Genomic DNA, 12,993 nt, shown 5'->3' with positions numbered 1-12,993 from the left:
TGTATAAATAAACCCATTAAATTGGACAAAAAGTGATTGTCCACGAATTTTTTGGACAACCCTCGTATTGCAACAAATTATATGATACCATATGATATTGAATCAAATTTTAATGCATTTTATAATATGATTTTGTATCATTTGATATTGCTATATAAAATATTGTATATTACAATATGATATTGTATAATATGATATTGCATTATATATTATATGTTATTGTATTTGTTTTATATGATATTGCATCATATGATACTATATTGTATTATGTATTTTGTTATGATATTGTATTATATGATTAAATACAATAATGCATAGCATAATACATGTACAACATTTTATATGTTACAATATCATATAATATATTACATTAGTATATATTGTTTCATATGATATATCAATATTGTGTCAAACCACACTTCATTATCCATTAATATCCAAGATCATAACTATGATTTTCATATAATATAATAAAGGTGTTTTTTAAAATGTCACACATGATGGTGCAGTGAGTCACATTTTTTTTCCTTTAAATTCACATTTAGATAAATCTTAACAAAATACATTGACCAGCTGAAGGAGAAAAATATACCTAATAGTGTTGATGTATTTAAAAGACTAGGCTGTAAGTCTCAGGGAATTGAATGTAAACATTGTACCCCTTCTGCAAATAATGATTTACATGTATGCATCTCCCATCTGATTGTTTTATCTAAAATGGGTGACAAAGGGATTTTATGAGGGTATGTGTATGAAAGAGAAAGTGCCTTAAAAAAAATTCCAATTTACCGGGGGCCTAATTATACATCATCTTTTTTTAGCAAAATCATTTAAATAAAAACTTATCTTGAATTGTCCCATTACAATATTGTTTTTCTGGCACATTTTTGCATCAGCTTTAAACCAGGTTGTACTACTGCAAAGAAAATTTTTGGTAATCAGGAAATATTGCAATGCAATTATGTATGTATAAATCTTTTTGAATAACCTTACTATTACAATCATTTAATCAGACAAGTTGTTATCAAAAGTAAACCACTGTGTCTGGTTGCTTTGAGCATTTGACATTTTTAGAAAATAAAAAATTCAACAGTTAATATCCATGAAAGTAGATTTGACTGTCACTGAACGACATATAAATGTCAAATTACTTATCATTTTTCAAATTCTTAAATTTGGAAATATCAAATAATTGAATGACAGAAAAACCCCTAAAATAAAGCAATAGCTGAACCTCTATCAGCTGTCTTGACACGATAGTTGAACAATAAAAGTAAATTATGCAACCTTCTGCTATTTTAATGTTTGGTAAATTATAGTCTTTTTTATAATGCCATTTGTCACTACTATTTTTCTATTTTATGATGCCATCAGTTGTCACTATTATATCCAGACATTGCATTATTGCATTATAAGTAGTTCAAGTAGTTAAATGGCTGTATTGTTTTCTTACGGACATTCAAATACCGCTTATATTTCAAGATTTTTCACACAATAGTAGTATTTTAGAGTTCAATGTATCTCTAATTTGAAAATGTTTTCGTCACATTATAAAAACCAAAAAAATATGTAAAGCTTAATAAAACTTGAGGGAATTAAGTGAATTGAAAAAAGAGGGAATTGTATGAATTAATTCAATTCATATTAAAGAAGCTCTATTTTTTCAATGTTTATGCACTAATGATAATAAATGAAGACTAGCTGTCAGTCATTTGGAGTTTAATGATTTCCTGTTGATTGTGTTTTATGTATTGATGCATATTTGAACTCGAAACTCTGAAAACGTCCATCTAATTACAAAAATTTGGAGTACAATTCTTGTATGTAAATTTTGTTGCCTAAGGGAACACATTATTTTTAATTTTGCATGTGATAAAGAGGGAAAAATATAAATGAATTTTAATCTTAAGAAGATAAAAAAAGAAATAGCTTCACAGCTAACTTGATCAAGGTTTTACATCAAATAAATCCATAATCCAGAGGAATAAATGTAAAATGAAATGCAGAATGTTATGATAAAAACCCACACAAGGCCAATTAAATTGATTAAAGTGATGATATCAAAAGGTTTGTTTTATACTGAATAGGATAGCAGCTGAAATAAATCAGGCTAAAACAACATCATGACATTCAGACTTTCTAAACACAAAAGTTTCTAAAAAAAAGCTTTTAAAACAAAATAGTTTTTCTAGAAAAGCTGTTGGTTTTTCAAGTAAAAGCAGTAGGCAAGGGACAATTTAATAGAGTAGTAGTCTTCCGCGGAAACAGCTAGTAGAGTCAACATGTAGGATATCAATCAGTGACTATCTTAATACCATCATGCATTGATGTCAATTTGCTGTGTCAATGGATGGAAAATTGCAATCTAATCAAATTATGTTTTTTATCTGTGAATTCTTTACAGTACTATGTAATCCAAAACAAACTAATGCAAAAACAGATTAACGAAGATTGCCCAATTTATTTAAGGCTCAAACTTTATATAAAAACTTGCATTTTATAGTCTGTGAACTAGTTAATGTGACAATACCTTTTTAAGTGTACCGGTAGATCTTTTTTTATTGTCACTGTTCTTTTTTATTTTTGAGGAAATTAAGATTACAGTATTTTTCTTCCTTTGGTCTGGTTAAGCTCAAACTTCAACTATATAGTGTGTATGCCAAAATAGTAAGTGCAGTGACCTTGAACTAATTTTTCAGATCAAGTAACCACTCTGTGTAAAATCCTTATATAGACTGTTCCTTCTCTCCTATGGTCCAGTGAAGCTTAAAGATCACCCCCTGATAGACCATTAAAAAAGGCTCTGCTCAGCTATGACCTTTCAACAAAATACTTTGTAATTTTTACACTAAAATACATTTGTTTCCTTTGTTATGACCTTATATACAAAACTTGCCTTAATATAGAATGATCCAGTTTTCATACAAATATCATTAGAACTACTCTTCATCTTAATGTCCTTGACAAAATCAATACACTTTCCACAGACAGCAGGAAATGAAATTTACTTCATAAACCACCATAAACTGTAAAATAAGAAATAGGAAAAAAAATCAAAATGATGAAACTAGTCTGGTAAACTAGAATTATTTTTTCTAAGGTTAAAGAGTTTGATCATCCCAGATCAAAAATTAGTAATCAAGCTTTTATTGATAAAACCAACCAGTGAATTAGAATTTTACAACTTCTTTACAGACATTACCAGCGTACAGCACAGAGGCATCAGAGCTGGATTTCCTCATGGAGGCGGTCATAATGAGGTAGTTGACATTTGATACACAAAAGTTGACTTGCCAATTAAATAGGAAATCAAGAATTTAGGTCAATAATGCAATTTTCAGTGTGTTTTTAATCACACTGAAAAGATAATTTTAAAGTGAATATTGAGTCATACAAACCAAAGAAAGTTTTTTGTGTTTAAAGGACTACAGATGGTATGGTCAAATATCTGGCGCTCCCCTCCCCCCCCCCCCCCCCCCCCCCCCCCCCATTTAACCAATTTTTGAAACGCATCGTATCAAAATCAAACATTTATTAAACATTCTACTATCACATTAATCTTGATATTAGTCACCATTGTCCAGTAGCTGTTAATCTGTTAGAATAACCGTAATTTTAATAATAATCCCAATGATGCAAGCGATAAGCGCACGCATTAATCATTGTGACATCATTAAAAAGTTCACAAGAATTGAACATTTTAGCTATTCTATAGGTTCAAACAAGGAAGCTTATTTGCAAATATAAATTTTATGATTTCAACCATCTTCAACCTTTTTTCAATGTTTTTAAAGAACTTTAATTTTTAGAGCGAGAAATGCATAATACAGCATGTAGTCCTATTAAATGGTTTTGTACAACTTATTTTTTATTCAACAAGTTGGCAAAAAAGATTGTTTCTGAAATTTTAGATTTGAATTTCATTAAAAACTAAGGACAATAAGATTCTAAATGGGTCTTGTTATTTAACCTCAGAATTACCTCATTAATTCTGAGATGCTACCCCAGGAACTTTTGTATTGTTTTCTACATTTCTACCTGTTTTGCCTGAATAGAATTGGTGTTTTCTGTTGCAGTAAGTTTAACCATCCTAACATAGTGAAGTTGGTGGGTGTGTGTTTTGAGAGTCATCCTCGTTATATAGTCCTGGAGCTGTTGGAGGGAGGGGATCTAAAGACATTCCTCAGGGAAATGAGACCTAAAACAGTAAGTTAACAGCTGCCCTGCTCGTATTAGTACCCTTGAAAATTAAAAGATTGAATTAGAGGAATTAAAATCAAATAATTTTCTTTCTGTGGAAACAACAATAATAATTAAGGACTGTGCTTAAAAGTTTTGAAATGGTATTTATCATTCTGATGTTCAAAGCATTTATTTTTACAGTTATTAATAATTGATATGTGTAAAATCAGTTATTCAGAAAACATTGCAGAAGTTCATACTTACCCTCTCCTCCTCAACTTTAGCAAAAAATGCAGGGAATAGGCTATTTTCTTTTAATGGTATACAAAATGTAATTGAATTGTTATAACTTAAGTCACAGTACAGTTAAAACTGTCTTAGAGGCCACTTGAAATCAGCGGCCACCGCCAATCAGCGACCACTTTTTGTTCCCCCCAGTGTGTTTCCTTATATATTTGCCCTGGAATAAGCGGCCACTCGTGTAACACGGCCACCCAATTTACCAACTGACCACGTAATTTCACTGTATTAAGTGGCCATTTTGTCCACTATTTTATCACGTTATATTTCACCCGCATCAGTTGATTACAGATCCCGATCATTTTGATCGTTATGAAAACTTGGAGTCGCTTGGGTGATTAAATAATTATTGTGTACCTTATATGTGTTTAAATCAAATATGATGAAATATGTTTACCTTCTTTGTGTTTTATTTATTTGAAAACATGGCTTCTAGTACTCCGAACATAAAGGGGAAAGTATTAAATCTAAATGAAAAATTCTTGTCGTGAGTTAGATAAAAAAAGATATGTCATATCGAAAGACAGTGGAAACGTTTTAAGTCCGAAAAACTCAATTTAACAACATTTTAAAAATATGTACACGTATCGAAAAAATTATGAAATCAATTAGACCCTTAAGCACCGTCTAATGTAACGACCCGGGAACGAGGATATAAACAAATTTTGTTGGATGGTTCAACAGTTCAATGATGCGGCATCTCGTAGAATAAATGTCACAGAACCATCATTACAAGGAAAGCCAGGCTAAAACATTTTATTGTTACAAAGATGTAAAATAAATAATGTACATTTAAACACGTGAAATTACATACGCAAATAAATCTGTAATTATAATAAAACATGTCTTTTGATGCATTTGTATTTACATTGATTTACATGATTTTGTGAGAAAACTGGAATTAAAGGCCACCTGTCTTATTCGCCCACTTTTAAAATTTCCCCAAGATGGCCCTTTAAAACAGGTTTGACTGTAAATATTTGCAGTATAATAAATGTATCGAAATAGAAAAATATCATTTAACATAAAATATAATTTTGGTAATGCTATTGCCATTGCCTCCACATATTGACAGCCCCCCCCCCCCCCCCCCCCCCCAAAGGCTGACACCTCGACCAAGCATATGCAATGAGGCTTCACTGTATCATGGATACTTTTCAAATCTGCAGCTGAAACCATATAACATACATTACAGATGATATAAGTTTAATATTTGTGTATCTGGGGCACTATTTCCAAACTTTCATCTAGACAGTCATATCTAAGGTTTAAAGCAGTTTTGAAAAATTGAGGAGGGGGGTATTGTTGTTGAAAATTCAAAATTGGATTTTAGGTCAAGTCAAGTTATTCAGAGCAATTGCTTTTTGGGTTGGAAATAAAAGAATGGGGACACATTATCCTGTGATTGTTGTGTAAAGTATTCTGAAAATTTTGATATTGAAAATCAATTTTGTCAGACAAAAATATACCTCTAATAATGATTAGATGAAAGTTTGGATGACATTCATGTAATGTATATGGGTCATGGTCATTGCAAATGTGGCAATACTGCATGTTTTCTTTACGAAAACCGATTGTAATTCATACTTGCATGATTAGCCAGAAATCTCCACAATCCAAAGTATGACATAGTTATTGGTGTAAGATTATTTTCTTCTAATTATTTTCAGATACAGTAACAAATGCATTGTCTAGCTTTTAAAATGTCTACTTTAATTCAAGTTAAGTTATACAATGTAGTTAAATTTTTTACATTGTTTATTGATGTCTTGAACTCTATATACATTTGCATGGATTATTTCTTGATCAATTGAAAATAAAGCTACACTGAGAGCATGACTTCCACAGACTGACCTCAGACTTACAAGTAGACTGTAGCAACTTTAACATTTCTCAACTTCTTCAATTTCTACTTCTTTGTGATTTTCCATTGGCAGGTCATGGGAGATCCTCTTGTTCGTGTTTCTGATCTTCTCAGCCTTGCTGATGACATTGCAAAAGGCTGTCAACACCTAGAGGAAAGACATTTCATTCACAGGTAAAAAGAACAGGGAACAAAAGCTTTACAACTCAATGGTTGAAATTTGTTTGAATGTCTAAGATGGTAAACTGGCATAAAGAATGTATGGAAGCAAGCAAACATTATTAAGAGCAAGTGTAGAATGTTACGGAGCAAGTGTAGAATGTTACGAACTGTAAAAGTTAACTATTATTTGCGTCATCTTTATTTTGTGATTTACTGTAATAAATTAGTTCACAGCGACTAATTTTTACAATCAAGATGTAGGTTATCTAGAAATTAACATACCAGAGAAATTTTAAGACTAAAAATATTTGCAACGATAATAAAAAATATTATGACCCTTGGTTTTTTTCATGTACACAGTATTTTGCTTTATCTTACCAGTCATTCAAATCACTTTCTTTTCTTCGAAGGTTGTAGAATGAGCATACTGAGTATCTTGCTTCTACATGTACAGAAGTATTGTATTCACTTAAGTATGATTCACTCTCTATTCTACATGAATTTCCATTTTTCTCTTTTATTCCAGAGACATTGCTGCCAGGAATTGTTTGTTGACCTGTAAAGGAAAAGACAGAGTAGCTAAAATAGCTGACTTTGGTATGGCCAGGGATATCTACAGGTAAGAGGCTACTAAACCTTCCTGTTGTCACATTTATGATTACGGAATGATGTATGCGACTTGCCAGAATAATACGTCTTAGATAATCTGTTGTTGCAGTAAAAAAGAAAAAGTGTATTTATTACGTCTATATATTTCTTTTTATGATACAGTTAGAATCACTTTGAGCAAATGTCATAAGAAGTTTGGCAATTATAAGTCAGTAGCTGTATGAGTTTGTTGGTCATAGAAAAAATTACTTATTTTCAGAATAATTTCAACTTTATGTATATAATTTGTTATTACAGATACATATATTCATATTCAAGTTTTGTATCTTTGCTGCTGTACGTACTATATTGCTTTACCTCTTTCGGCAACAGTTTGCATGGTTATATATTTTGCCAATCATTAATGATCGCAAAATTAGCAAAAGTATCCCCTTATTAACAACCAATTCCATGCATACAGTATGTATTGTATCTATTGTTTTAACATTTTCTTTTTATGTCTCCCTTTGAAGAAGGGAGGGCATATTGCTTTGCTGCTGTCAGTCACAAGGTCGATCGGTCGGTCCACCAACAGTTTCCGTTTATGTTCTTCACAGAGGATGAACATATTGTAATGAAATTTGATATACAGGATATCCAGGTCAAGATTGATGTTGGGTACAATCGAGCAGTTTTCAACAGAGTTATGCCCCTTGGACATAGAAAAATTCCAATTATTTGCAGTTTCAATTCATTTTCTTTGCAGAGGATGAACATATTGTAATGAAATTTGGTATACAGGTTAATCATTATAATATCTAAGTTAAGTGTGATTTTGGGTGTAGTCAAGGAATTTTCGGCAGAGTTATACCTCTTGGACGTAGAAAAATTCTAATTATTTGCAGTTTCCTTTTTTGTTTTTTTGCAGAGGTTGTACTTACTAAAATGAATTTTGCTTTACAGATCTAAAAAATTTCAAGGTCAAGATCGATTTTAGGTATGATCGAGAAATTTTTTACAGAGTTATGCTCCATGGACTGTAAAAATTCCAATTAATTGCTAGGGACCAATGGATTTACTTCGTTATATCTGTAATTTGTTTTATCCATATAACAAATTCATAATATTAACTATAGCGAATTCACTATATACATATTTTATTTACCCAGACTACACGCTAATTTGAGGCTTAGAATGAAAAAACATTCTTTTGATACCTTTAAAAATCGGATTGTAAATTAAAAATTTATGCGAAATTAAATTCATTCAAACTATTTAGTTCAGTGGTTGTGCAAACTTTTTTAACTGCAAACAAATTCATTATTAAAGTGTTAAATTTTGTTGTTATTCACCTCTATGGGATTCAAAATCAGTTCGCTATATTAATAAATTTGTTATGTCCGAATTCGTTATAACCATAAAATATTGCGAAGATTTCTTAAGAATTTAAAGGGGACTCAAAAAAACTTTGCTATATCCGAGAATTTGCTATATCCGTGTTCGTTTTCATGATTGAGAACTATGAAATATAAATCTTCTTTATCATGAACATATTTACACAAAATTTTTTGGAAAGAAGAGAAATCAAATAGGCAAAGGGTGTAAGAAGAGGGAAGGATACACTTGGAGTGATCAAAAGAACAGTGTTATACTTTGTATAGAACTAAGCCAGATTTGTATATAGTGACATGTAAAAGAAGTTTATTAGAGAATATGAAAAGCTGTGAATAAGATGTAAAGCAACTGCTGTAAATAGAATATGAATGCTTCTTCATAATGCTATTATTGCAAATCTAGCATGAAAGTATAGGTTAATTACGGCCAGTGTAGCATTGCGTTGAATGATGACATAGAAAAATGTAACAATGTGCTTTTGACAAATGTTTAAAAAACAAGAAGCGATTATTGTGAGTACTCTTGGTCAATTATTGTACTGATCCTCATAAAGAGTTAAACGTCACAGCTGGCAGTTGGTGCATAAATTATCAATACTGCATAAGCAGGTAAGAGTGGGTGGGTACCAAATTTGCCATTTAAAATGCCATTTATTATAACCTGCAACCCGTGATTTGACCTGTTTAACTGTTTGATCAAATAGTGTCGTCACTCAGCGCATCGCTATATCGGCCAAAGTTTATACTCTCAAGCCAGATTTGCTTTAAACATTGTTTTTTGTACAGCACAGTCTTTTTAGCTCACCTGAGCCAAAGGCTCAAGTGAGCTTTTCTGATCACAATTTGTCTGTTGTCTGTCGTCGTTGTCGTCGTCGTCGTCGTCGTCGTAAACTTTTCACATTTTCATCTTCTTCTCAAGAACCACTGGGCAGATTTCAACCAAATTTGGCACAAAGCACCACTAGGTAAAGGGGATTCAAGTTTGTTCAAATGAAGGGCCACGCCCTTTTAAAAGGGGAGATAATTAAGAATTATTGAAAATTTGTTGGTATTTTTCAAAAATCTTCTTCTCAAAAACTATTAGGCCGGTAAAGCTTAAACTTGTGTGGAGGCATCATCAGGTAGTGTAGATTCAATGTTGTTCAAATCATGGTCCCCGGGGGTAGGGTGGGGCCACAATTGGGGGATCAAGTTTTACATAGGAATATATAGAGAAAATCTTTAAAAATCTTCTTCTCAAAAACTATTAGGCCAGAAAAGCTCAACTTTGAGTGGAAGCATCCTCATGTAGTGTAGATACAAGTTTGTTCAAATCATGGTCCCCGGGGGTAGGATGGGGCCACAATTGGGGGATCAAGTTTTACATAGGAATATTTAGAGAAAATCTTTAAAAATCTTCTTCTCAAAAACAATTTGGCCAGAAAAGCTCAAATTAAAATGGAAGCATCCTCAGGAAGTGTAGATTCAAGTTTGTTCAAATCATGGTCCCCGGGGGTAGGATGGGGCCACAATTAGGGGTTCAAATTTTACATAGGAATATATAGAGAAATCTTTAAAAATCTTCTTCTCAAAAACTATTAGGCCAGAAAAGCTCAAATTAAAATGGAAGCATCCTCAGGAAGTGTAGATTCAAGTTTGTTTAAATCATGGTTCCCGGGGGTAGGGTGGGGCCACAATTGGGGGATCAAGTTTTACATAGGATTATATAGAGAAAATCTTTTAAAAAAATTCTTTTAAAAACTATTAGGCCAGAAAAGCTCAAATTAAAATGGAAGCATCCTCATGTAGTGTAGATTCAAGTTTGTTCAAATCATGGTCCCCGGGGGTAGGATTGGGCCACAATTGGGGGTTCAAATTTTACATAGGAATATATAGAGAAATCTTTAAAAATCATTTCTCAAAAACTATTAGGCCAGAAAAGCTCAAATTAAAATGGAAGCATCCTCAGGAAGTGTAGATTCAAGTTTGTTCAAATCATGGTCCCCGGGGGTAGGGTGGGGCCACAATTGGGGGATCAAGTTTTACATAGGAATATATAGAGAAAATCTTTAAAAATCTTCTTCTCAAAAACTATTTGGCCAGAAAAGCTCAAATTAAAATGGAAGCATCCTCAGGAAGTGTAGATTCAAGTTTGTTCAAATCATGGTCCCCGGGGGTAGGATGGGGCCACAATTAGGGGTTCAAATTTTACATAGGAATATATAGAGAAATCTTTAAAAATCTTCTTCTCAAAAACTATTAGGCCAGAAAAGCTCAAATTAAATGGGGCCACAATTGGGGGATCAAGTTTTACATAGGAATATATAGAGAAAATCTTTTTTAAAATTTCTTTTAAAAACTATTAGGCCAGAAAAGCTCAAATTAAAATGGAAGCATCCTCAGGAAGTGTAGATTCAAGTTTGTTCAAATCATGGTCCCCGGGGGTAGGATGGGGCCACAATTGGGGGTTCAAATTTTACATAGGAATATATAGAGAAATCTTTAAAAATCATTTCTCAAAAACTATTAGGCCAGAAAAGCTCAAATTGAAATGGAAGCATCCTCAGGAAGTGTAGATTCAAGTTTGTTCAAATCATGGTCCCCGGGGGTAGGGTGGGGCCACAATTGGGGGATCAAGTTTTACATAGGAATATATAGAGAAAATCTTTTAAAAAATTTCTTTTAAAAACTATTAGGCCAGAAAAGCTCAAATTAAAATGGAAGCATCCTCAGGAAGTGTTGATTCAAGTTTGTTCAAATCATGGTCCCCGGGGGTAGGGTGGGGCCACACTTGGGGGATCAAGTTTTACATAGGAATATATAGAGAAAATCTTTAAAAATCTTCTTCTCAAAAACTATTAGGCCAGAAAGACTCAAGTTAAAATGGGAGCATCCTCATGTAGTGTAGATTCAAGTTTGTTCAAATCATGGTCCCCGGGGGTAGGTGGGGCCACAATTGGGGGATCAAGTTTTACATAGGAATATATAGAGAAAATCTTTTAAAAATCTTCTTCTCAAAAACTATTAGGCCAGAAAGACTCAAATTAAAATGGGAGCATCCTCATGTAGTGTAGATTCAAGTTTGTTCAAATCATGGTCCCCGGGGGTAGGTGGGGCCACAATTGGGGGATCAAGTTTTACATAGGAATATATAGAGAAAATCTTTTAAAAATCTTCTTCTCAAAAACTATTTGGCCAGAAAAGCTCAAATTAAAATGGAAGCATCCTCAGGAAGTGTTGATTCAAGTTTGTTCAAATCATGGTCCCCGGGGGTAGGGTGGGGCCACACTTGGGGGATCAAGTTTTACATAGGAATATATAGAGAAAATCTTTAAAAATCTTCTTCTCAAAAACTATTAGGCCAGAAAGACTCAAATTAAAATGGGAGCATCCTCATGTAGTGTAGATTCAAGTTTGTTCAAATCATGGTCCCCGGGGGTAGGTGGGGCCACAATTGGGGGATCAAGTTTTACATAGGAATATATAGAGAAAATCTTTTAAAAATCTTCTTCTCAAAAACTATTTGGCCAGAAAAGCTCAAATTAAAATGGAAGCATCTTCAGGAAGTGTAGATTCAAGTTTGTTCAAATCATGGTCCCCGGGGGTAGGGTGGGGCCACAATTGGGGGATCAAGTTTTACATAGGAATATATAGAGAAAATCTTTTAAAAAATTTCTTTTAAAAACTATTAGGCCAGAAAAGCTCAAATTAAAATGGAAGCATCCTCAGGAAGTGTAGATTCAAGTTTGTTCAAATCATGGTCCCCGGAGGTAGGGTGGGGCCACAATTGGGGGATCAAGTTTTACATAGGAATATATAGAGAAAATCTTTAAAAATCTTCTTCTCAAAAACAATTAGGCCAGAAAAACTCAAATTGAAATGGAAGCATCTTCAGGAAGTGTTGATTCAAGTTTGTTCAAATCATGGTCCCCAGGGGTAGGGTGGGGCCACAATTGGGGGATCAAGTTTTACAATCTTTAAAAATATTCTGGGGAAAGTTTTCGGTCCAAAACTCAGTACTTAGTGTGAAAGCACACGTTATGAGATTAAAGGTAGATTTAAGTTTGATGAAACCATGATTCCCTAGAGAATAGTGGGGCCACGAAATGGGGAGGGGGGGGGGGGGGGTTAGGAATAGAGAAAAATCTTCTTACAGGTACAACAACAAAAGGGGCTTGGTATTTTCCAAAAAATAAGAGGTGGATAAAAATTGGCAGATTTTCAATTTTGTTTTAGCAAGATCTACTGTACCGGTACTCGGTTGTCAAGATATTTTGATACTGTAATGCTAATTTGATCAGAATTAAGGCAATTGTTGCTCAGGTGAGCGATGTGGCCCCTGGGCCTCTTGTTAATGATAGGTTGTAAACTTAATTGCATCTAGTGTTATTACAACACAGTCTGAGTGGCATTGACAGATCCACAATTAGTGCTGTTTATCTAAGTAAAACAGAAGTGGGGGAGATGCATTTAGAGAGAACCAAAACAAAGTTAATGGTTGTTGCTGCAAGCATTCATTGATTA

The 12,993-nt window shown here is 33.1% G+C and overlaps 1 protein-coding gene across 5 annotated transcripts in view; it reads left to right on the top strand.

Moving 5' to 3' along the window:
- Positions 1-12,993, top strand: part of LOC105337192 (leukocyte tyrosine kinase receptor) — a 192,756-nt gene that overhangs the window by 168,430 nt on the left and 11,333 nt on the right. For all 5 annotated transcript variants that reach the window (XM_034468725.2, XM_034468721.2, XM_034468722.2 and 2 more), the window contains 4 exons: positions 3,196-3,260; positions 4,077-4,206; positions 6,420-6,520; positions 7,035-7,127. In XM_034468725.2, the coding sequence (XP_034324616.2) occupies positions 3,196-3,260; positions 4,077-4,206; positions 6,420-6,520; positions 7,035-7,127 (389 nt within the window). The remainder of the gene's footprint in view (positions 1-3,195; positions 3,261-4,076; positions 4,207-6,419; positions 6,521-7,034; positions 7,128-12,993) is intronic.

The sequence above is a fragment of the Magallana gigas genome, chromosome 6 (genome assembly GCF_963853765.1).
Source record: "Magallana gigas chromosome 6, xbMagGiga1.1, whole genome shotgun sequence".
In the NCBI taxonomy this organism is placed as follows: domain Eukaryota; kingdom Metazoa; phylum Mollusca; class Bivalvia; order Ostreida; family Ostreidae; genus Magallana; species Magallana gigas.
Note: the sequence above shows the minus strand (reverse complement) of the source record. Positions and strands in the feature narration are given on the sequence as shown.